A 25,967-nucleotide genomic window follows, 5' to 3' on the forward strand; every position below is an offset into this window, starting at 1 on the left:
CTTCCATTTTGTCGTTTCCCAAAAGGTACAGACTTGTTTGTTTGCCTACCCGCACTTGAAGAAAGGTTTGTTTGTGCCGTGTGGAATCAGCTTTGACGACATTTGTCTGTGTCTGCATCATGTATGGAAGGGCTTCTAAGTCAAACGAAGCAAGTGCTGGAAGATTTGTGTCTATCTGCAATCTATCAAAGGTATGGAATTTTTAAATCTAAATTAAAATAGGTTTGATGTTGAACATTTTTATTTTTTTACTAAAATATAATCATTAAAGTTAATCTATGTTTTATTTTTTATTATATATTTTGAATGGCTTATCTATTTTAAATTTAATCTATTTTTATTTTATATATATATATATATATGTAAAAATAAAATTTAATAATATATATATATATAGTTTGTTAAATACCAAAAAATCAAAATAGACATAAATATTTATATTTATATTTTTTATTTAGATCTATCTTAGCATTAAAACTTAAAATTATATAATATTATATAACTTGTATGTATATTTTTATTTTTATTTTTTAAATTAAATCTGAAATATATTTATCACAATTTAAATCAAACAATTACTTGGCGACACCCCTCTTTAAAAGTACGAAAAAGAATTGATCGTAGTTTATAATATATGTTTGATCTCAAATTTATCTAATATCTAATATCTAATTCTTTATTCTTGAGCTTGCAGACTTTCCGTCACTATAAAAAATAGTTGGAAGTAGAAAGAGGGACCCTTTATGGATACATGGGACACCGAGAGCAAATTGAGGAGATCTTAAATGTATCCGTTGCCTTAATGACATGAGTGGGGGCATAAGCCGACTAATATATCACCTTGCAAAGACTTCATGTAATGATGTTACACCATGTGCTGACTGTCTGAAAGAGGCTACAAGGGAGGCTTTACATGATGTTACACCATGTGCTGATCGTCTAAAAGAGGCTACAAGGGAGGCTTTGGCAAGGCTTGAAACATATGCACAAAATAAGGTAACAAAAAAATAGACATCAAAAGCCATAGAAGCCCTAATGGGGGATTTTAGTTCTCCAAGGTCACAATCAAGTGCAAAGACTTCTTCTATTAGGCCACAGATATGAGGATTGAGAAATATGGGCCGGCATATATCGGGCTTTTGGGCTCACATAACATTCTCAGTGCTCAACCTGATTTGCAAGGCACTGCATGGAACAAAGAGATGCACGAGATGACAAGGGTAGAATTTGCAAGAATTGGTACTAGAACGATATTCCCTTTAATGTTTTATGAAATCCATATTCGAATCAATTGGTTATTGCACCAACCATGTCTGGTAAGGGGTTCAAGCCCCCATCGTGTTATGAGTTGAGTGGACCATTGTTACAGAATGAGGTCCAAAGCATTCATCAACTTGTGGAAGAGAAAAAGAAGAGTTTGGAAACAAAGAGGTTGCACTATTATATCTGATAAGTGGACAAATGGCACGAATCAGGATGCTCATCAGCTTTATGGTTGCTTTAGGGAAACATTTAGCATTTCTAAAATAATTTGATGCCTCTGATTAAGTGATGTGTAGAGAATTTGTGCAATATGTTGGATGAGGCGGTAGTGGGAGTGGGTAATGTCATCCAAAATGTGATTGATAATGCAATTGTGTATGTAGAAACCAATAGACTTCTAATAGAGAGGCATCCCACAATATTTTGGAGCCCTTGTGTTCCCCATTATCTTGACTTATTCCTTGAGGACCTAGGGGCAATGAGTTGGGTGGAGAAGGTAGTTGAAGATTGAAGGAATATCACAAAGTACATCTACAATCATACATAGGTCATCAATCTAATGAGACAACATACTGGTTATAAGGATCTCGTGCGAGCAAGGATCACATGCTTTGCTACTAATTTTCGCAACTTGCAAAGCTTATTCACCACATTGAATGATCTAAGGCATATGTTTGTGAGTGTGAAATGGTTAGAGAGTCCTTATGCCAAGAAGCCTAAAGTGGAGAATGTAAGGTTGTGTTTGATGTTAGATTTGGCAAGCAAATGAAGGAGATCATTAATGTAAGTTTTCAAACCCTAATTGATGATTTATTATTTAATTTTTAGATATTGAAATTCACTGTTTTTTTGTTAAATTTTTGTGTCTAGCTGTCAGAAACATCAGTGAGGGTTCTACGAGTTGTTGATGGGTATTAAAAACCCATGGGGTATCTATAAGAAGCCATGGATGTGGCCAAAGAGGCCATTCAACACTTGTATAGGTTAAATGAAACCAAATATAGACCCATATGGAACATGATTGATTGTAGGTGGAACCAACAACTCCACTAACATATCCATGTTTTTGTCTACTACTTAAACCCCAAGTATTACTTCTCCAACACTTTCAAAGAAGACGTAGAGATTCAAGATGGCTTGGGCACATGTATTCAGAGATTGGTTGCTGATTTAGACATTCAAGATCTCGTACTTGATGAGTTACAAAGCTACAAGAGGCAAGAGGAGCCATTGTTTCTTTCACCTGATTGCAAATGTATGAGATAGACCCAGCAACTAGGTAAAGAGGAACATGTGTTTAGTTTCATTATGCCATTTACTTTGCTCATTAAGTTTATATGAATGTTCACGACATTGTAAATGACCTTTTTTATCCTTGCAAAGTTGTAGCGGGAAGACTATTATACCCAATATAGACTGAATAAATTTTCGACCAAACACCCAAAAGTTCTTATCCTAGGGCGCACTGAACCTGCGAAGACAAGCTCTCCAAGAAACTTTCAAATATAAAAAATCAAGAATGGATGCTAAAAGACTTCCCATCATCTACTTTTAAAGGCTGACCTGAATCTTCTAGAAGAATCTAATTTAACCTTCGTAAAGCTTCTAGAAGAAACACTTTACTTAATGAAGTGACTTTATAAAAAAAAAAATATTTGAGTAATTTTAATTGGGTAATTAAATAATTAAAGATTAGAAGTTATCTATATTTTAATGGGACAACCCTATAAATACTTACATTAATTTTCCCCTTATAATTTCTCATCGTAGCCTTTGGGAATACAAATTGGCTTGATGACTCTGTTGGATGATCACTTGGAAAACGGAGACATTAAATTCCTTTCCCATAATTCATTCACCTACCCATGTAATATCCTCAAGAGGCAAGTCCCTCCATCTAATCAAATACTCCTTCAGAAACATTATAAAACTGTTTCTCAATCTATGCTCCCTCACATCCAAGATAGTATCAGGCATTAAAACTGACTTGGTCTCATCAAATGGTTGAAGCTCTGGAGAAGATATAATGTGTGTGTACCCTTTTAAGGCAAGATACATGATATACAATATGAATTTTCAAGCAGTTTGTTGCAGACCGTCTTGAGCAGAAATTTTGAAGAGCATGAGCATACATGGAAGGTAATTTGTTGCAGACTTTAAGAGCAGATTGAAGCAAATCTATGTGAATTTATATAGAAAACTTTACGAGTGAAATGAAGCAGCCCTAAGAGTCGATTTTTTAAGGCAAGTTTAAAGAAGAATACTGTAAAGTTGAGGGAAGATTCTGAAGGCCTTGAAAGGATCTAGGACATATCCAAATATAAAAATCCTTTTATTTCTAAAAGGTTGGCCTTTGACTTAGCGAAGTCAGGAGATTGGTGCCTCTTCATTAAAGAGATTGGAGTCTCCTGCTGAGTTGGTGCTTAGTGGAGGGGATTGGTGTCTCCTACGGTTAGGTGCCTATGAAGTTGTAAGAAATTCTTTATCAAATCAATATTTGGCTGTAGTTTTCTCCAGCAAGAGTTTCCATGTAAAATCGAGTGTGCATCTTGCGTCCCTTTTGTTACATCTTAATTGTGTCAATGCATTTTTCATTGCTATAAGATACATTGATATAATGTTGATTCACCCCTCCTTTCAGTGTAAATAAGTGTGTGCACGCGCATCCGTTTGTGTTTACTGCAGCTTTTGCAATTTAGACGAATTTCAAGTTGTATTCAATGCATAGATGGTTTTGAAAATTTTCCACTCAATTCTTTCTGACTCAGTTTGCAGCTTCGGTATGTGTTTGCATCAGAAATCAGAAAAATATATAAAAGTCACAAAATTCACACATGAACATAGCTTACCATTATTAACATCCATTAGATATACATGCTCGCCACTGTAACTAAGAAGTATCTCCTCCCCATTTGGACTGAAAGTAACATGGGTTAGATGCAAGCTTGAATGACCCTGTAATCAAAGATATTAACAAAGCATATAAAAACATATAAATTGCATCTTCTTGTTAAAAAACACACTCAGACATATATATTAAATGCATATCTGTGAAGAAGTTGGAAATAGTGAAATAAGACAAAGATCCTTCATGTAATATCAACAACTTGGAAAAATTTGTCTCTTTTTAGAAGACTATCCATCAAAAGAAAGTTATCCAAAGAGCTCCTCAACATGATTACAAATTAAACACAAATATATCAAATTAAAAAAGTAGAACTCATTGAAATAGATGCAAATTTCGAGGATGGTTCCAATGCTTCTTGTCAAAGAATATGCCAGATTTTACATATTGTTGCAGTGTCACAAACAACTAGAAAGAAATCAACCATTAAGACAAAAAGCCAACTATAAGATGATGGTTATTTCAAAAACAAAAACTAACTCCTTTGCAAACTCCATTATGTGCCTTTCTCATTCTTTTATCATCATTCCCAAACCTTTCCTTTTTGTTAAAGCATGCACCAAGCAAATGGTCAAGTTCTATTTCTAAGTCAATTCCTCCTCTAGCAAAAGATGAAATATATAAAGGACACAAAAAACTACCCTTTCTTTACTCTCAGTCCAAGAACAAGAATTAAAACAATTAAGGAATAGGGATTATTGAGACATTTTGCCTTTTACCAAACAGGTCATTCCTTAAGAAGTCAATTTAGGAGATGGCTTTATTCTTTTGGATTATACCAAGATGAAAACCATTTAAATTTGTTTAAGAAAAAAGATTAACAAGCTTCTGAAGGAGATCAAACAAACGAAGCAAACAGGACCAAATTGATGGCCATATTTCAATAACATAATATGAGGGTAGAAGGTCCAGTATTTTTTACTTTTACCTTCCTTTAGTGGCATGGTCATCCTATTCAAGAAACAGGTGTCTAGTTGGTGCAGGAGCACCTGACAAAGAAAGGAGACCAATGAAGACTCCAACGCATGGAGGAAGCAGTGGAGAGTCACCAAGACTCGATTGGAGATCTTAATGCAAATTATCGTATTCAATTGTAATCAAAATAAGTAATAGGGTCAATAAGGGTATCAAGATGCTTAAATAGTGTCATTGCATCCATTTGGGGCACCTAGCCAAAGTTTGCTATTTGATAGAGGTCTTTGTTAACGGTTCAATTTCAAACTTTTGAAATTGGCTAGTGTTGGTTCTTTGATCACTAGTTTCCGGACAATTTGTACAGACACGGCCTTGGGTTTTGCAGCTTCTTTCACCGTCTCTACTATTTTTCTGCAATGGTACGGATAGCTTCAGCTTGTGTGATGTAAGCTTGATTGCTTGCTTTGTTGTTTCCTTTCCTAAGGAGTTAGTAGGCTCTCCTCTAAGCCTATTAGGGCTCCCCTTCGTCATCCTGACTCAAGAGGATATCTATCCTACCCTCTTCACTTCACTCTCCAATTACACCAAGGTTTTCACACTTGCTTCCTTCCTAGGGACATCTACTTAGTCCTTCGAACTCACCAATTCTTCAGGCTTACCCTTCCTACCTTCAACATGAAGTGTGGGGTGCATCTTAATGTTGTTTAGGCTATCCCTACCCTTCTAGACTCATTTTCCATAGGTTTCCTTATCGATTTCCTCAATATTGACAAAATTGTCCTAGAAAGTCCTAATAGAATTAGGCCTCCAAAGTTAGTTTTTGGGCTACAATTCCAAATTTTGCTTAATAATGTGGCAAAAAAATCTCAAATATGGATACCCTTTTGGAAATACTATGAGATTTTCTGAGTCTCAGGTTCCAAACCTATTTGCACACTCCTTTGTTGTTTTTATGCCTAAAAACAAGGGTTTCTAACATTACCAAACAACATTCATTAGGGTTAATAAAACATATGGCAAATCTAGTCTTAGAACCTTCTCCTTTCACATGTGCCTTCTTGACACATCCATCCTCCTCCAATACTTAGATTGAACTACCCAATGCATTCAATCCACTCAAATCAACATGCTAGCTCTCTGATCACCTAGCCATGCACCAAAGGCTCGCCTAGGTCATCACTTTAAAAATGGCTGCCAAGCTTTTCCAGGCCTCAACTTTACAATGTACACTGTACAAGGGCTCCACTTCCATATCCCCAAAAACCATGACAATTCAACAATGGGGATTCATGGGGGAGCCATTTTCCCAAATATTGTCAAAGCAAGAACAGCAAACAGTCTATGCACAAATGATTTCCTAACTATGCTCAAATGAACTCTAATCAACTTGAACTCTAAACTGAAAAGTATTGTAACAACATGAACAATGAGAATCAAACACCAAAATGAGCCTTTCAATCCATTAGTCCGTACATGTAATCAAGAAACTCAACTTTGAACTATATCTCATGAATCGACTTGCAAAACTTTCCTTATTACAACTACCAATGCTTGGGATGGGTTCGTTTCAAGGTTTTATAAGTTTCCCAAGAGGTTTCGGACAATTAGAATAACTATCAACCTCTTTCTTGCGTTATACAACATTCCTGTCAAAGAGTTGTCAAGCAAATTTTCGAAGTTGCTGACAACTTTTTGCATTTCTTAGCAACTTTGACTTTCTTCATTTGGGAACTTCCAATTTTGTCCACTATGATCCATTTATGATGTCTAGGCATGATTTAGCCTTCAGAGTATCAATTTACATGATTTTAGCCATTTTGACCTATTTGACAACTTTTGCACAATTGACATCTTCCCCCAACTTTTGCCAAATGACTTAGGTGTAGCCTCCAACCTGCACACAAGGATGTAAAAACATCATAGAGGACAAGATAGCTCAAAACCACACCTTTCTCAGGTTGCTAGGGTATAAGACCCATAACCCTAGTTTAGCTTCCTAATACCCAAAACACAAGTAACCTAAAGCAAGAAAACCCAACCATGACCTTCTAAGGTCAAAACACACCTAACTAACTTGGCTAGGGTCAGTACAAGCCAAAAACCCAAAGTGTAGAGTCAGGACTACAAGTTAACTTGGGTGCTCCTGCACCATACTCCCCTGAAAGCAAAAAGTTCAATCCACTATTGGATTGAGCAAGCTAGAGTCTATGCCCAACTTCTTGAAGTCTACTTTCTTGATCCAAGTAGCCTCTACATCTACTTGGTCATGCCACTTGACAAGATGTTCCCAATAAGTTGTAATCCTAGTCTTCTTGTAGACCCTTGAATCAAGTACTCTGTCAGCTGTTGTAGGGGGGGGAGGAGTCAAACTCAGGTCAGCCACATCTTGAGTGACTTCCTTAAGTATCTGATCAGCAGGTGGAGTAGCGCCTTTGTACTTAACTAGATCAACAACATTGAAAACTGGGGATAATCCAATGTCTTCAAGAAGTTCCACCTTGTAGGCATTGTTACCATACTTGGCCAGTATTTGGCAAGGTCCCAATCTCCTCATCTAAAGTTTATAAGGAACTCCCTTCTGCAGCCTAGCTTTGTGGAGATGGACCATTACAAGATCCCCAACTTGGAATTGCACCTCCTTTTTGCTGTCATCCACCTTCTGCTTGAGTTTCTCAGCATTGTTAGTTAAGGTTTTCCTTACTTATTCATGGACTTCCCTCATAGAGTGGGCAAAGTTTTCAACATATCCACTGCCCTTGGCACCATCCTTCAACTCTCTTATTAGTTCAAACACCCCTCTAGGATGCAACCCATAAACAATTTCAAAAGGGTTCTTACCAGTTGATCTATTGACAATATCATTACATGCGTACTTAGCCTGTCCAATGGGCTAATCCCAAACTTGCCCATATTCCTTAGTAAGACACCTCAACAAGTTGCCAAGATTCCTATTAATTACCTCAGTTTGGCCATCTGTCTAAGGATGGTAGGCAGATCCAAAACACAAATTTCTGCCTAACTTGTGCCACAAGGTCTTCCAAAAATGACTCGTGAGTTTTGTGTCCCTGTCTGAAACAATACTTAAGGGTAAGCCATGGATCCTTACCACCTCTTTAATGGACAAGTGTGCAATTTGGCAAGCATCATGTACTATCCTACAAGGAATAAAGTGTGACATTTTACTAAATCTATCCACTACAACATAAATGCTATCAAAGCCCTGCTCGGTCCTTGGTAACCCTACAACAAATTCCATGCTTAAACACTCCCATGGTCTGTTGGGAATTGGTAGGGGCTGGTAAAGACCTGCATTAGAAGATGTGCCTTTTGCCTTTTGACACACCACACAAAACTCCACATATTACCTGATATCCCTGTTCATTTGAGGCCAAAAGTAGAACCTAGCAACTAGTTCTTGTGTCTTATTGACTCCAAACTGACCACTAAGTGCCCCATTATGTTTTTCCTGGATCAAATTCTCCCTCATTGATCACCTAGAAACACAGAGTTGACTGCCCTTAAACAACAAATCATTTTGCAAGGTGTATTGAGAAAACTCACCATGGAAATTGTTTTTATACTCCTTGCATAACTTGTAAATGTCTACAAAATCTTCATCATCAGCATATAGGTCCTTGAAGCTATCAATCCCAATGCTCTACAACTAAATCTCTTGCATTGTTAGGAGTCTCCTGCTTCGTGCATCAGCTACCTTGTTCTACACCCATTTCTTGTGGTTGATGTTAAAAGTGTAGGCTTGTAGATATTCCACCCACTTCATGTGTTTGCTTCTAAGTTTGTCTTGGGAGTTGAGGACACTGAGGGCTTGATTATCATAATAGACCACAAACTCCTTTGGAAGCAAGTAATGCCTCCACTTCCTTAAAGCTTGGACTAGAGCATACAACTCTAGGTCATGAGAAGAGTACTTTCTTTTTGCATCATTTAGCTTCTCACTATGAATAGCCACTAGCCTCCCTTCTTGGCTTATGACTGCCCCAATTGCCACATTGCTAGCATTACATTCCACTCTGAAGAGCTTGTCAAAACTAGGTAGAGCAAGAATAGGTTGAGTTTCTATCCTCTTCTTGAGTGTCTCAATTCCATCATCTGCTTCAGGAGTCCAATAAAACCTTGTCTTCATTGCACCTTTGATAGCGTCTAACATAGGAGCACAAATAGCACTAAAATGTTTGATGAACTTTCTATAGTATTGGACCAAGCCTTGAAAACTTTTCACCTTAATTTCAATTTTAGGAGTAGGCCAATTGAGGATGACATCCACCTTGCTAGGATCCCTCATGAGATTCCCTTGAGACAAAACAAACCCAAGGTACACCAGATCCTGCTTCATGAAGTTGCACTTCTCCAAATTTATTATTTATCATTAGCTTTTCCTCATGCAATGTCTTGAAAACAATTTTCAAATGCTTGATATGCTCCTCTTTAGTTTTGCTAAAAATCAAAATTTCATCTAAATAGACAACAACAAACTTATCAATGTAATTCTTCAATACCTCATTCATAAGCCTCATAAAAGTAGATTGAGCATTTGATAAGCCAAATGGCATTACAAGCCATTCATACAAACCTTTTGTGGTCAAGGTTATTTTCCATGCATCCCCTTCCCTTATCCTAATTTGGTGATAGCCACTTTTAAGCTCTACCTTGGTAAAGTACCTTGCTTCCCCTAAACAATCCATTAGGTCCTAAATCCTAGGTATTGGGAACCTATCCCTAATTGTGATCCTATTTATGGCTCTTGAATCCATACAAAGTCTCCAAGTTCCCCCTTTTTTAGGTGCTAAAACAGTAGACACAGCACAAGGGCTTATACTTTTCCTAATTAGGCCTTGGTCTAATAAGAGTTCTTGGATTTTCTTGGCAATTTCCTCATTTTGTTGAGGGGTCATTTTATAGGCAGCTTTATTAGGAAGGGTAGCTCTTGGAATGACGTCAATTTGATGGCTAACGGGTCTTTTGGAGGGTAGGATAGCAAGTTGTCCATCACTAACAATATCCTTGTATTCTTCTAGCATTTCTTGCACTTCTTTAGGCAGCTCTGTTTTCCTTCCTATCTTATCAGCAACTTTTTCTTTAGGCTTCAACACTAGGGAAAACCCTACCCCTTTTCCTTCCTCCAAGGTCTGCAAAAACTCCTTTTCACCCACCATGACGGACATTAGGACTTGGAGATTTCACCTCTCCTTCTATTAAGGACTGAATCTTGAATGTTACACCGTCTTTCTTGAATGTATATGCATTTTTGGTTCCATCATGCACTACTTGCCTATCAAATTGCTATAGCCTTCCTAGTAGAAGATGACATGCATCCATAGGTAGAATGTCACACAACACCTTGTCCTTATACCTCCCTATTGAGAATTCAACCCATGTTTGTTCACTCACAAGAACATGTTGTCCTTTGTTGAGCCATGTAACCTTGTAGGGATTACTATGTTGAATACTTTTCATGTTCAGTTTGTTAGCTGCCTCCTCTAGCACAATGTTATCTATGGAACCTAAATCTATGATGACCTTACCCACTTTTCCCATCATCTTCCACTTCACTCTAAAGAGAGCTCTTCTTTGGCTTTGTTCTTCCTTGATAGGTTCTTTAATCAATGTCCTTATCATTAGATTTTCCCCTTCTTTTGATTCTAATGTTACCTCAGATGGTTTGTTACTACTACTAGATTCTTCTTGCACAAAATTGATCTTTTTGTACTTCCTTGCGAAGTAGAGCCTTTCTCAAGGCACCTATATGCAAGGTGTGTCCATCTAATTGCAATTGTAGCACTTCATGGTTGCAAAGTAGGATCCTCTACCTTGATTGCTACTTCTTCCTCTTCCACCATTGTTGGAGCTTCTTCCCCTACTGAAACCCACTCTATTGGAATTCCCTTCTTGTTGTTTAGTCCATTTATTTTCCTTTTGGCTTCTTGAGTCTAAACCTCTACCTCCATAACCTCTTTGATTCCTACCATCTCTGCCTCTACCTATACCTCTGAAGTTGGTGTTAGACTTATTGTTCTTTTCTTCCACTTTCACTACCAATTGGAAACATCTATGAACTGTTGTAGGTGTCCATGGGTTGATTTCTTCTTGTATGTTCCATTTCAACCTACCTAGATACCTAGCCACCTTAATATGTTCTTCTTGAGTACCTGATATCAAACATAACTTTTGAACTCCTCAATATAAGTTACTACATCCATTTCTTTTTGCTTTAAGCTCTGCCTCGTCTTGTGCATTTGAATCTCATAGTCTTCAGGTGGGTATTGTTCCTTTACCTTAGTCATCGTGGCTTTCCAATTTGCAATTGGTTTCTTTCCCATCTTCTCCCTTTCTTCTTGGAGATACTTCCACCAGTTTAGTGTTGACCCTCTTAGTCTAGATTTGGCTACCTTAACCTTTTATGCTTTAGTGACCCCCTCACATTCAAAGTGGTTTTCCATCCCTTCAACCCATTCCATCACCAGTTCAGGGTACATCTTCCCACTGAACAAGGGAATACTTCTAGGGCCTTTCCACCCAATGCCTTGATGGCTTTTAGGAATGGTTCTTCAGACAATGGAAGGTCTGGCTCAGGTATGATGTCTTCGTCATCAATCTTTTCCTTACCCTTATTGCTAGTTTCTCCTTCTTGATCTATCTTCTTGGTTACCTCAAAAACTTCCTCCAAGTTGGTCTTTATGTCCTCTAAAGCTTCCTCTACAAGCCTATTTCTTTCCTTTTTCTCTTTCATCTACTTGGCAAGTTCTGCATTGGTCACTATTTCTGCTTGCCCTACTGATTCTTCAATATACAAAGACATGCCACTAGCCCCAAATCTTTGGTGGCTTTGATACCAATCTGATGTAAGCTGGATTGTTTGCTTTGTCCTTTCCTCTCCTAAGGACTCACTAGGCTCACCTCTAAGCCTATTAGGGCTCCCCTTCGTCATCCTAACCTCAAGAGGATATCTATCCTACCCTCTTCACTTCACTCTATAGTTACACAGGTTTTTACACTTGCTTCCTTCCTAGGGGCATCTCCTTTGTCGTTTAAACTCACCATTTCTTCAAGTTTACTCTTCCTACCTTCAGCATGGAGTGTGGGGTGCATCTTAATATTATTTAGGCTATCCCTACCCTCCTGGACTCATTTTTCATAGGTTTCCTTATCGATTTCCTCAATCTTGACAAAACTGTCCTAGAAAGTCCTAATAGAAATAGGTCTCCAAAGTTAGTTTTTGGGCTACAATTCCAAGTTTTGCTTAACAAGGTGGCAAACCAAACTCAAATATGGATACCCTTTTGGAAATACTATGAGATTTTGTGGGTCTCGGGTTCCCAACCTGTTTGTACACTCCCTTGATGATTTTATGCCTAAAAACAAGTGTTTCTAACATTGCCAAACAAAATTCATTAGGATCTAATAAAACATATGGCAAATCGAGTCTTAGAACCTTCTCCTTTCACATGTGCCTTCTTGACACATCCCTCCTCCTTCTCCAATACTTATATTGAACTACCCAATGCATTCAATCCACTCAAATCAACATGCTAGCTCCATGATTGCCTAGCCATGCACCAAAGGCTCGCCTACGTCATCACTTTAAAAATGGCTGCCAAGCTTTTCCAGGCCTCTCCTTTGCTATGTACACTGTAAAAGGGCTCCACTTCCATATCCCCAAAAACCATGATGATTCCACGGTGAGGATTCATGGGGGAGCCATTTTCCCAAAAATTGTCAAAGCAAGAACAACGAATAGTCTATGCACAAATGATTTCCTAACTCTGCACAAATGAACTCTAATCAACTTGAACTCTAAAATGACAAGTATTGTAACAGCATGAACAATGAGAATCAAACACCAAAATGAGCCTTTCAATCCATCAATCCGTACATGTAATCAAGAAACTCAAAAACTGTCAAAATCTGAACTATATCTCATGAATCCACTTGCAAAACTTTTCTTATTACAACTTCCAATGCTTGGGATGGGTACATTTTGTGGTTTTATAAGTTTCCCAAGATGTTTCAGATAGTTAGAATAACCATCAACCTCTTTCTTGCGTTATACAACTTTCCTATCACAAAATTCTCAAGCAAATTTTCAAAGTTGTTGACAACTTTTTGCATTTCTTAGCGACTTTGACTTTCTTCATTTGGGAATTTCCAATTTTGTCCACTATTATCCAATTATGATGCCTAGGCCTGATTTAGCCTTCAAAGCATCAATTTACATGATTTTAGCCATTTTGACCTATTTTACAACTTTTGCACAATTGTCATCTTTTTGACATCTTTCCCCAACTTTTGCCAAATGACTTAGGTATAGCCTCCAACCAATGCACAAGGATGTAAAAACATCATAGAGGACAAGATAGCTCAAAACCACACCTTTCTCAAGTTGCTAGGGTATAAGACCCATAACCCTAGTTTAGCTTCCTAACACCCAAAACACAAGTACCCTAACGCAAGAAAACCCAACCATGACCTTCTAAGGTCCAAACACACCTAACAGACTTGGCTAGGGCCAATACAAGCCAAAAACCCAAAGTGTAGAGTCGGGACTAAGAGTTAGCTTGGGTGCTCCTACTCCATTGTGCTTCATGTTGCTTCTTTCTGGACCATCTCATCTTTCAGCATTACTGCAGTCTCTCTGAGACCTCCGGTTGTGTTTTTGTTGCTGGCCTCTCCATGGGGACCTCTGAGTCTCTCATCTCAGTGCTTGGCTTTGTCTCAATCCTTGCCTTTGTTGCTATACCTATGCCATCTTTAACTTGCCAAAAGGTTAATGACAAACTAATCAAAATGGAGGCTGAGAACCAATGGTTGAGGGATACAATCCAAACACTTTCTAAGACCACCGTTGCTATGAAAGTGCAGGTTAATTCCGACTCGTCAACCCTTTGCAATCTCTCTCTCACTCTCATTTTTGAAACAATAGATATCAAAACCCACTTTGACACGGTCATAGAGCAACTGGGGGACCTTAACAGTTTAAGAAAACAGCAGAATGAACTAATAATCGAGCACACTTCACTTTTGTTTGAGACTAAGCAAAAGGCCAAATCTTGGGCGTCTGTTTAGACCAATCCCGAATCTGCTCCTCTTGCGGGTGTGGAAAAGATTGTCTAGGGGAAAATTACCATGGAGCACTGGAGACGTACTTGTGAGATTAACACCAAGGTCTGGGGCCTCCCTAGTTTCACCATTGATCCTATGACAACTAGACAGTCCTTCCTATATCAGCTAGGCATCTCAGATATCACTTTAGATAGGTGTTGGGTGGGACCAAAGGGTATCCTTTTTCTTCGGTTCCTCTCATTTTAAGACAAGTTACGGGCTCTTAGATCGAAGAGGAATATGTTCCCTCTTCCTTCGAAGATCTTTTTGGATGAGAACCTCAATAAAGCACAGGTTGCAGAGCTGAGACACTCTAGGGGTTTGGTTGCTGCAGCAAGATAGGCTAGGAAGTGGGCGGAGATCCGAAACCTCAAAGCTATTATTCAGGATTGCCCTCCTAGCGGATGGGAACAGAGACCGGCTCCTCTAGCCAAATGATAGTCTCACCAACAGTCACATGTAAGTGAACCCTCGTCCGGTTCTCTTCATGTCAACAGCTGGAATGGTAATGGCACTCTTTGGTCTTTACCTAGTTTGTTTTTGGATGCAGTTGGTTTAATGAATATTTTGGCCGCCAAGGAGATTCATGAGAGTTTGGTCCGCCCTCTCTCGTGGTTTTCTTGATATCAGCAACTATCTATTTGCAGAGAAAAGGTTCAAGCGTCTAGTGGTGTCCGTAGTTCAAGGCGTATTTTTTGTTTGATCAAAGACGACCTCGTCAGTGTCACGATGTTGATTCAATCTAAAACCTAAGCTAGATTTATGTGAAGGATTTGAGCAATACACAATACAAATCCACAAAGCCCTCGAATACCTACATGTAAAACCCTGTCACAGAGAAAAAAAGACAAGAGGCTAGGGTTTGCTCTGAAAATATGCAAATTGTATTGTCAAAAATGAAAAAGATGCAAGATAATTACAAACGATCTATCCTTATAGGAGACTGTAAACCCAAAAAGGGTAACCTAAAAGGTAAATGCTATTTAGTAACTACTAATTAATTATTAAATAAGAATGTAAAAGGTGTATAAAGTGAAATCTTAAGAAGGGAGAAAAGGTAATTTAATTAATGAAATTAAATTAAGCTTTTTCTCTAACATTATGTGGATCCAGTTCAACCACACTGGTCACTGTCCGAGAGATGTTTTTATAGAGATCTGTTATTTCCCGTAGGCCACTTCTTTGTATGCAATACATAGTCTAGTGGATGGAGATCCCTACTTTGATTTGTACGAGTGCATCTCCAAGTTTTTGAGCTTGGGTGACATCATCATTCTAGGTGACTTCAACGCACAAACTAAAGATCTTCAGACCCCTCTCCATGACTGCACTTTAGACTTGACTTGTACTCGGGAGACTGATCCAACCAGTATGTGTTTTCAGCACCACTCTCAGGATTGCCTTGGGCCTCTTTCATGTTATGATTGCCATCTCCTTCTCTATGATTCTTTCTATTTGTTGGTCCTCAATGGCCTCTCCGGCTTCCTGGGTTCTTAGCTCTTCACTTATTGGCCCCATTGTGGAGGTGCAAGTGTGGTTGACTATGCTCCTACGTCAGCCTCTTTTATCCCCTTGGTTAGCCGCTTCACCATCGTCCACCTCCCTTTGGTCAACCACTCCATCCTCAGCCTCATTGTCCGCTTTGCCCCCTCTCCCTCACCCTACCCGCTTCATCCCACGTCCTTGCACTCAGGCCCCCATACCACTTTCCGCTTCTGACTGCAACTGCTACCTCTTCACCCTCCACCTCAGACGACTTCTCCTCCTTGACTATTTTCTAAATTCCTCCTAGGCTTCGTCCTTGTTTGACCTTTTGGTTGTCAGTATTTGGGAGTCCGCCCTCCTCTCCATCCCCCACCGCACTTTTCCCATCCAACTCAACCCCATTAACCGAAAATCCTATCCCATGAACCAGTGGTATGATGAGGATTGTAAGTCTTTCCGCTGCTCCCTGTATGCTTCCTTCACTGCTCATTCCCCCTCCTATGCTTAGTTGTGTTCTTCGTATCATCGTCTTCTTCGTTACAAGAAGTGGTCATTCGTGCTCGCAACCCAAAAGCCTTATGGTGTACCTTGTTCCCTTGCCCTCCACCCTTGACTAGCACTCTCTAATGTCCCATGCCTCCATTGTTTACGAGATCTCTAGCCAACTGCCCCTTCATCCTACCCCCCCACTGCCATCTTTTTACTCCATCGTTTGTGAGGCTATCAGATTTATGAGATGCAGTAGAGCCGCCAATGAAGAAGGATTTCAAGAAGAGCTTTTTAAGCTTGGTATTTTGATTATGTACTCCTTTCTTCTGGTGCTCTTCAATAGAGTTATTTGCACTGGGTTCCCTGATTCATGGTCGAGATATGTGATCTATCTGATCTATAAGTTCAGGTTGGTTAAGAACCCCAGTCATTACAAGACCATTATGATTGGGCATACCTTTGTGAAGATTTATGCCACAGTCTTGAATACCATTCTTTCTAGATAGCTTGACAGGACACAGTGTCAAGCTCGAGGTCAGGTTGGGTTTCATACCGACTTCTAGACTATGGATAAACATATTGACACTATAGGCTATCATTAAGGAGGCATAGCATCACGCTATGAAAGAGTATTGTTGTTACGTAAACTTTCTTTAGGATTTTGACTTTGTTCCTTGAGGGGCCCTTTTCCAGAGGCTCAAAGACATTGCTATCTCTGATATTCTTCTAACATTGATTATGAGACAATGGTTAGCAGATTTTGAGGGTTTCTCCAATCCAATTAAGAGCACCATTGGGGTGAAGCAAGGCTGCCCTCTCTACCTAACTTTATTCAATATCTATATTGATGAGCTTGAGGCCTTTCAAATGAGGATTCGCTCCCCAAGGATAGTTGCTACTTACACCAAGTTCTGATCTCCATTTTGTTCTTTGCCAATGCCGTTGTTCTTTTAGCCTCCTCTGACAAGGGGCTCCAGAGGCTTATTGATGGGTTGACCTCTTTCTGTGACTGACATCAGCTTGTTGCGAACCTGAGCAAGACTCGGGATATGGTCTTCAACTCTCTGAAGACCTCGCATCTTCACTTTAGCTTTCAAGGTTAGGCAATGAAGATTGTCTATTTGTACACTTATCTCGAGGTCAAGTTATCTTGTCCCCACTTCAGCATGAGGCCTGTCCACTTGCCCAAGGTTGTCAAGACGATGGGTTCCCTCGCCCTTTTAAAGAAATAGTTCTTTTGGAATCACTTTCAGGACACTAAGTCCAAGTCAGCTCTCTTAGACTTAATGCTCAGACCGACAATTTTATATGACTCTGTGGTATGGGGGTCTTTTCTTCTTGATTTTGATTGAGCCTCAATCGAGCGGGTCCAAACCCTTCTCCTCTGTCGTATCATCAAATGTCACCGGTACACTCCATAGTATTATTTTGGCCAAGTTCAAGACTCGCTCTTTTAGGCTTAGTGCTATCTTCGATTTGAGTTGGTTCCTGCTATCTTCAATTTGAGTTGGTTCCTTCACCGCCTCAAGGGCTTTGCAAACTCTGCGAATGGTCTCCACAAATACTCCTACACTGCATATTGTTCCTCCATTGATATTGCCATCTATAATTTGTTGACCAATGTTCATTGCTAGTATACCCAAGCCACTACCTTAATGGGCTCGATTAGGATTGAGATTGATCATCTCCTGCCCTACTAGTTCTCAGTGGATGCTCCCGCCCATATCCCCTCGAAGCAGGAGTTGAATGGGCACATCAAACTTGACATATAGAGATAGTACATCACCAAGACCTAGATTAACCCTCCTAAGGATCAGTGCCTGTGGATGATCTTCTATTCTGAGCACTTTCTGGAGATCCGTGACAAGATTATTGTGCGTCCCTTCTACTTGAGTCAGCATTGGAGTCACATCCTCCGCATTTCTCTAGGGTCTTTCAGAGTGGGTTCTCACCGGCTTCAATGCCAGACAAATCACCACTTGACTAGAGATGATTAGATTTGTTGCCTTTACACTTTGTCAGTGACTGAGATTGAGATCCGTTTCATCTTTCAGTGCCCCATATACTATGAGATCAGAGGCAAGTTCCACTATTTATTCGGAGACTACAAATCCCTTTCGGCATTTTTCAGTTATTCTAACCAGCGGTGTTTAGCACTTTACCTTCGAGAGACTTCACAGCTCTGTGATGACACTTTACAGCTCATGTTTCCTCAGTGCCAAGTTTCAAATCAGCTCATCACCGCCTTTTTCCGGCCTATGTCCCCCTTCAAGGGCATGAAGCGGCCGCTTACTACACTCATCTTCAGGCATACCAAATCTCTTAGATCTTGTCATGGATTCACCAGACAGTGGCACCCTATCTCCAAGGTCACTCAAAGACATGCCCAGACCCCTAGTCATCTCAGGCCTTATCCTTCAATGTGCTGGATTTCTTTTTACCGAGAAAGGATATCTAATCATCCTCTCGTCTGTTGTTGTTCCCTTTCTTTGCTTTCCTGTTCGATCTTTCTCTACCACCGTTTGGTGCTCCTGCTGGGTTGCTTTTCTTTCCCGTTGCAATCTTCTAGTCCCTTGGACCCTTTTGTTGATCTCTTGTTGGACATTAGTATCATTATCTTATCTTATCTTACGTGCCATTGGGCGAGAAACTTAGATTCGAATGTTTAAGCATGTTTCAATGAAACAAATCCATATCAGTCAATTTGGGAAGTTGGGAAGCCTTTAAGAGGCATTCCAGGACAGATTGCAATTGGATTACCAAATTGTACGAACCAATATCAGGAATTATTCTTGCAACTTTCTTGTAATTTGGCTTGTTTTTTTCATTGATATTTGATTAGATCTCTGTTATACATGATTAAGGCGCAAAATCAAAGGATCTTACACTCCATTGAATGCCATTGTAAGTTGTTAATTAATCAGGTCTACTGTAATAGTGCTAACAGGTTTTTAGGAACTTGCATTTTCCACAAGTTTTGAGGGTTTTAATGATTTAAGAGCCATTCTATGAATGCCACATTTGATTCTCATAGAATGGGCTCTTATAAACTTGTATGATATGGCCACTAACACAAAAAATTGCAGGAAAACTGATTTTGAGGGGTGATTCACAAGGTGCATGAAATTTGTGCCATTGTTATAGCAGTAGAGATTCTGCTCAAATAAGAGGATCATTTTATGTTTAAAAGTGTCTTAAGGACATCAAGGAGAAGGTGTTGGCATCTTGGTTGAGTCCTAGAAGTGTTGGGAAAGTTGTGTTTCAAAAAGCCCTAGTTTTAGACTTGTTTGGGTGAGAGTTTTGTGATTGACACATCAAATAGTGTCATAGGACCAAATAGGCACCAAAATCCTTTGTTTGGCATCAAATCATGATACTATGGAAGGTTTGAAGGTTGGGTGTTAAGTTTTGCCCACACTTGCTTCGTAAAAGTGAGCTAATTAGCTCTTGAAAACTTTCAAATTGTAATTTTCCGTAGATGTGTTCCAAAGTGATCTCATCTAGTTTTCTAATATGTTGTATAACTCCTTAAAGGGTATTTGAATCACTCATTTAATCGGCAAGTGTGTGTTAAATTTTGAGTCAAAAGTCCAAAAAAAAGGGAAGTAGGGCTACTAGGGGTTACGGATTAGTTTGAAGCCTGATTAATAGTTTCTATCGCAGAGAGTGTTGTGGACACTTAGAAACCCTTGAAACAAGTTGAGAGGGATCAGGAGAGACCCTAGAAAGGCTTGAGAGAAGTCTTGGGCTTTGGGAGTTGATTGAACCATTTTGTGCAAAGAGCACTAAATGAGAGACTAGTGAACCTTGTGGCTGATTAGGCAACTTGTGGAGTCTTTTGGTCAAAGGCCTAGTTGATACCAAAGGTCTTTCTATCACCAGTGAAACATGGGAACGCATTACCTCTCATCCCCCCTCCCCCCATGTCCCATGTTTTTGAGATGAAGATGTCCCTCGGATGTGAGAATAGAGATGGGGCATACCCTTGTTGTCCCATTGCCACCACAGAGATTTTTGATGACGGTGGAGATGACCGAGCATCTCTAGGGCTTCTTGGGGATATCCAAGCATCCTTTAATCATCTCAAAGATATCTGGAAGTCTTGTGTTCCCATACAAAAACCCGTCAAATCCTTTGTTATTCTCACATTTTGTTTTTTCATTCTTATCTATAGCTAGGTGAAAAGTGTTAGATAGGCTAGATGATTTTGTTATATTAAATAGAGGAACAACAATTCTTAATATAGATTTTCAAAAACATTGTTTCTAAAAGAAAGAAATGATAACAAAAGATGGAATAGGAAACTTTCCTATAAAGACTTAAGACGACTAGATGACCATTAAAGAAACATGAAATCTTGGAAGATATATCCTAATAGCCCACCTTAATGGTTATTGCACAGATGTCAGAACATTTTGCTGTGGATGAGACCCTCCCTATATTTGCAAAAATGTTAGTAACCAAGAACTTTTGCAGAATACTACAACTCAAAACATATTGCAAGAAGACAGTTTTTTGTGGCAAAAATCCAAATAAACCCTAAAATGTAATGTTTTGTATGTGCTGGGAAGATTTTGAGTAATCCAGGAGAAATTTCTTGTGCTTGAAAAAACTACTATAGGGTATCCCACTTTCCATATAGTGGCTTGAGAAGTGGGGTATACGGTCTGTGAGAGAGTATGGTGCTTTAGAGATCGCTACAGCATACAGAGTGGAGAATCCTGTACGGATAGCCTGGAATGAGTGACTGTACGATGAACCAAGCAATCTTTGGATGTTCGTACGGTGGTGATCTGGAACCCGTACGATGGGAGGGTGAAGTGCAATGTCATACGGTATGTGGAGTGGCAATCGTGCGATAGGGGAGATGAAAAGGTTGTACAATATGTGGGGTGGCAGCCGTATGATAGGGGAAGTTGAATAGGCCGTACGATGGGTTGCTTAGGCCAAAAAATTTGCAATGGGTCATACAGTGTGTGCAGATTGAGTTACAACTAGATCCTATAGTAATACATTCGTTAAATGCGCCAATTAATGCAAGTAGAAACGTTTCAATCCAATTCAAAAGTTATATATATGAATTTGCAAACAAAGATGGTGCACAGATTTGCCAAATCCGAGCAAATAATACAGAGACAGAATAGGGTGAGGGTTGAATCCCCACCGAAACCGGAATAGCCAAGTAGGGAAGATCTTTCAATTGACGAACAATAGTGAATGCCAACAAAAATTCATAGTATAAAGAAATAATCCAAAGTCGCATACCAACTACTACCTACATGTCATGCTTAAATACCCTTCGGAGGAACTTCTCAAAGGTTTACAAAGATAGTTGACGGCAACACCTATGGAAACAATTCACAAAAAATGGGTCTGAGATATACTAAATTAATTGGCCCATAAATAATGGTTTGATCAATTATTTATTTTATGACGAGAACATTATAGTCCTCCCGTCCCAAAATTTGCTTGTCCTCGAGCAAATGCAATGCCGAATGCCGTAAAATGTGTTGACCTTCCCAAGTCGCGTCGTTCAACGGCAAGTGTTTCCAGCGTACAATGCATTCCCTCAGGGTACAATTCCACAAAGCATAATCTCACACATCAATGATCTCGGCCAATTCTAACACGAGCTTCCCTTCTTCATAAAGCAGCAGAAGATCTATGGTTTCTGCAATGTTCTGTACCTTGGCTTTCTTCAAGCAAGAGATGTGAAAGACGTTATGGATGTGGCTTCCCTATGGAAGCTCTAGTTCATAGGCAACTTCACCAATGTGGCGAGCTACACAATAAGAACGATAAAAATGTGGCCTCAACTTTTCTTTCTTTTTTGCCTTCAATGAGAACTATCTGTATGGCTAGAGTCTAAGATAGACCAAGTCTCCTACTTTAAAACTTCTCTTGATCCGGTGTCTGTTGACATAGATCTTTTGTTGATTATGCACCCTTTGTAAGTTCTCCTTCAAGAATCTCAGGATGTCTTGCCCTTCTGAAGTCAATCCCTCGGCCTTGCTGCATGGCGATCACCCAGTACCATGTCGATAAATGAAAGCAGTTCATACTCGTATAGTGCTTTGAAGGGTGCCACCACTTAATAAGTAATTTTCATATATATAATGTGTGGTACTATCACATCACAGATAGATTTAAAGATTATACAAGGATATAGTAATGCTTAGCATTTCTATCCTGCAAGTTTAGCAATCAACTGCCACCATGCCAAGTATGAGAGAGGATACACTAAAATATAATATGTGCCATGAGTACAAAATGAAGCGACGAAGTATTGGCTTGATTTGAAATAGGATGTGCATGCATAGCAGAAGGATTTTGGAGTCTTCGGTGTATAAAAGTTACTATTAGTATTGAAACTTTTGGAGAAACAAGATTATCGTGTCCTGTGTAAGGAATATCACAATAAATAAAATCCAGAGCTAGTTTTGTTGGACAGTTTTCGTAGAATCTATAGTTGTAATTCCGTGAATCGTTTCTGCTGCGAATTCCATACACATGCAGTGAGGAACACTACACATGATCACTATTCATATCAGTTGGTAAGAGAACTTGGGCCATGTTGTTCACATATTGTTGTAGAAGGAATTCTAATGCTACTATCTATCGTGGTTGAATCTCCATATTCCTATGATGAGGGGGTTCATCAACTGTAAGCTTATGAATGAGTAGAAAGTGTAATCCTAAGCAATGATGAGACACAAGACTAAAGTGGATCTTATGGGTCAACGATATAAGAATGAGAATTTTACATTCTGGGGGGAATAATAATCAATGTTTCATTCTTACTTGAACCATATTTAGAAGGGAGATGTTCCACTCTCAAATAATCTGAGGAAATTTCTGATTTAATGTGTGTGCACCCTCATGTGAAGATAAGTATTCTCATCTTTTACATTTATCTACGCATTGTAGTTTCTCTATTATTTGTAATTCTATGCATACTATAAGAGTTATTTGCCTCGATCTTTTCCTTTATGTTTCAGGATGTTCTTGCAGGAAAAGAAGGTTGGTACTTTAACAAATATTGTGCAAACTCAATCTTATGGCAGCAACTCTAAAGAAGTTGTGATCTAGAATTCATTAGTCATCTAGCAACGAATATTCTTGATGATTGAGATTATGAGTATTCTTCCATTAAGACAAAGTCTAACACTTCTTCAAAGAAAATGTAGGATTTCAAAAGATTGATATTCAGAGGGCGTCTAAAAATACTAGTGTATGATTTTGATGGGCCTACCCCTGTATACATCACGAGGAAGTAATGACTTGTCACCTAAAAGTTGAAAGATTAATATCAGATTCAGAGGGAGTCCGACAGGCATGATTTGGTGATGAAAGCCTCTAAGGGAGTAACTAGAGGACCTAACTTCTGTTACATCCCAAATTTTGCCCTAATTTTTAATTTGATCATAACGGTTAGTTTAACGAATTATTTTTTTTCATGATCATGTGAAATGAGTTAGTTATTTATATACAGTGTACCAACTGTTAACGAATTATTTCTTTTCATGATCATGTGAAATGAGTTAGTTATTTATATACGTTGTACCAACTGTTAACGAATTATTTCTTTTCATGATCATGTGAAATGAGTTAGTTATTTATATACGTTGATGAAATGACCGGTAACCTATAACTGTTATTAGATGGTTAGCAGTTGATTTAAATTAACGATCAATATATTTTGTTATGAATTACCATGGAATTAATGCTTTTGGCAAGAACGTTTTACATGGGTGATTGCAGGAGAAGACTGAAGGGAGGGGAAGCATTGCTAAACAGGATCATCAGAATGGGATGTTCATTGGTTCACTCATCAGGATCGATAGGTATGACCTAAGACTTCCTTGGAAAGGATACAAAGACTTGTCCATAGGTTACATTATGGGACCGCATGAGCTATTAAGGAAGCGACATAATAAAAACATTAAATAATCTAAATTAAAATATAGTGCATACCTTTAGAGATTGTTTATTAAATTTTATCTTATCATTATAATAAACACTTACATACGAACACATAAATATAAAAAAGAAATGGCACCAATAAATTATAACAATATAATCTAATGATGTCACCTCATCAATAAACTCATGTAAACGTACATAAGAACGTATTATAATAATAAAATAAAGTTTATAACTCTTCAACTCCTTATTTCTTTTCCCTCCTTATTTCTCCTCTTTTTCAAATCGAATTAATGTTTGAATTCGAATGGTCATCTTGGAAACCAATAGAAGCCGAGGAGTCTCGCCTAAATCTTTAAGAAGCCATGATCGACTTAGACGGATCATCCCCTCTTTTCTTTCCATCCTCTCCTATTTCTATCTATTGCTTTTCATACTGAGCCAAGTTGGACATTCACAGCTGAACACCTTCCAGCATTCTCACACCCAATTTCCTGATTTTTCCCTTAATACTATCGACAACTAGAGTTCCGGCTAGGGCAAGAAGAGCCACATTTTAATCACAGGTCACAAGTTTTATTTTCACCTTCTTCTTTTCTAAGGATAAGCCCGACTACAGTCGATTTCTCATTCCAAATTTGAATAAAATATCATAGAAGCATTGTAAATCATGATTCGATTTTTCACTGAGTATAATGTCTATTTCCAATCGATACATAATGATAGGACTAAGAATAAATCAAATATGTTTTCAACCCTTTTCTTTTCTGATTTGAATATCCATCCATGGCCAGCTAGGCATAATAGTTTGAGATCAATTTACAATACTAGCTGTTGGTTTCCTGAAATGCTTAAGAGATCATTCATCGAGAACCCTTGCGAATACATCATTTATGAGTTCAAATGGTAGTTGTATAAAACTTGATTGATTATGTGAATCAACATCAATGCACATGCTGTCATAATTTTCCGAACATATTCAAAATACTTATAACATCAAGGAATTCACCGGCAAGATGCCAAAGAATTGGAGACGTGTAAATAACATCAGAATGCTTATAATCTTACGAACACCGAGGAATTCACATGCAAAGAAGCCATGGAATGGTGAAGAGGCGTAAATTATAATGAGATGATGATAATCTTTCCAGCACCTAGGATTCACCTAGTATAGAAGCCAAAGAATGGTGAAGAGGTGGAAATAATCCTGCAAGAACAAATAATGAAATCAGATTTGAATATCTAGATAATGAATAATTAATAGCCCATGCATGTCCCGGTAATGGGATCTACTGGCAAGACGAGTGGTGGAGATCGGGTTCATGAACCCAACTGAAATCCTTGGCCAAGGTAGTTTCAGGCATATGTGCCAATCTCGAGATCACTTGTTTGTCCGTAGATGTTAGTTATAAAGGTATAACTGATGGGGCACTCAACCACCTAGTAGCTCGAATGGCTGGACTGAATAACATCCCAAGCTCGATCTCGACATAGGGAGGGCCATTCTAATAAGTTAGGATGTGTGGGGATAAGTATGGTCCGAGGCTGGGAGGTTAAGCCTATGCCAATGCTTTTCGTCTCACCAATGCCAATGCTTGAACAACAAGATAAAGGGATTCTTCCATTATTACTGTATGTTGTAAAGTTTAAATAGATCTTCTTTGGCGTAAATCTCAATTTCTATTTATATTGAATTGAAGGACTTTAGATACTTAGGATGGATATAACTATTCTATAATAATTTAATATTATAGAATTTAAAATTCAAATAATTAATATAAGAAAATGGTTTATAATAATATCTTGTTTTAAGTATTGAAAGTGTCTTGTACTTGAAATGCGATGAGAAAAAGACTTTTGATTGCCACAG

The 25,967-nt window shown here is 38.6% G+C and overlaps 1 protein-coding gene across 1 annotated transcript in view; it reads right to left on the reverse strand.

Annotated features, from left to right (window-relative positions):
- Positions 1–25,967, reverse strand: part of ASG2 (transducin family protein / WD-40 repeat family protein) — a 273,819-nt gene that overhangs the window by 153,339 nt on the left and 94,513 nt on the right. The window contains exon 9 of the mRNA XM_089815239.1: positions 4,113–4,218. Within this exon, the coding sequence (XP_089671365.1) occupies positions 4,113–4,218 (106 nt within the window). The remainder of the gene's footprint in view (positions 1–4,112; positions 4,219–25,967) is intronic.

This window comes from Cupressus sempervirens, chromosome 2 (assembly GCF_028749045.1).
Source record: "Cupressus sempervirens isolate cs-2001-9-10 chromosome 2, ASM2874904v1, whole genome shotgun sequence".
Classification (NCBI taxonomy): domain Eukaryota; kingdom Viridiplantae; phylum Streptophyta; class Pinopsida; order Cupressales; family Cupressaceae; genus Cupressus; species Cupressus sempervirens.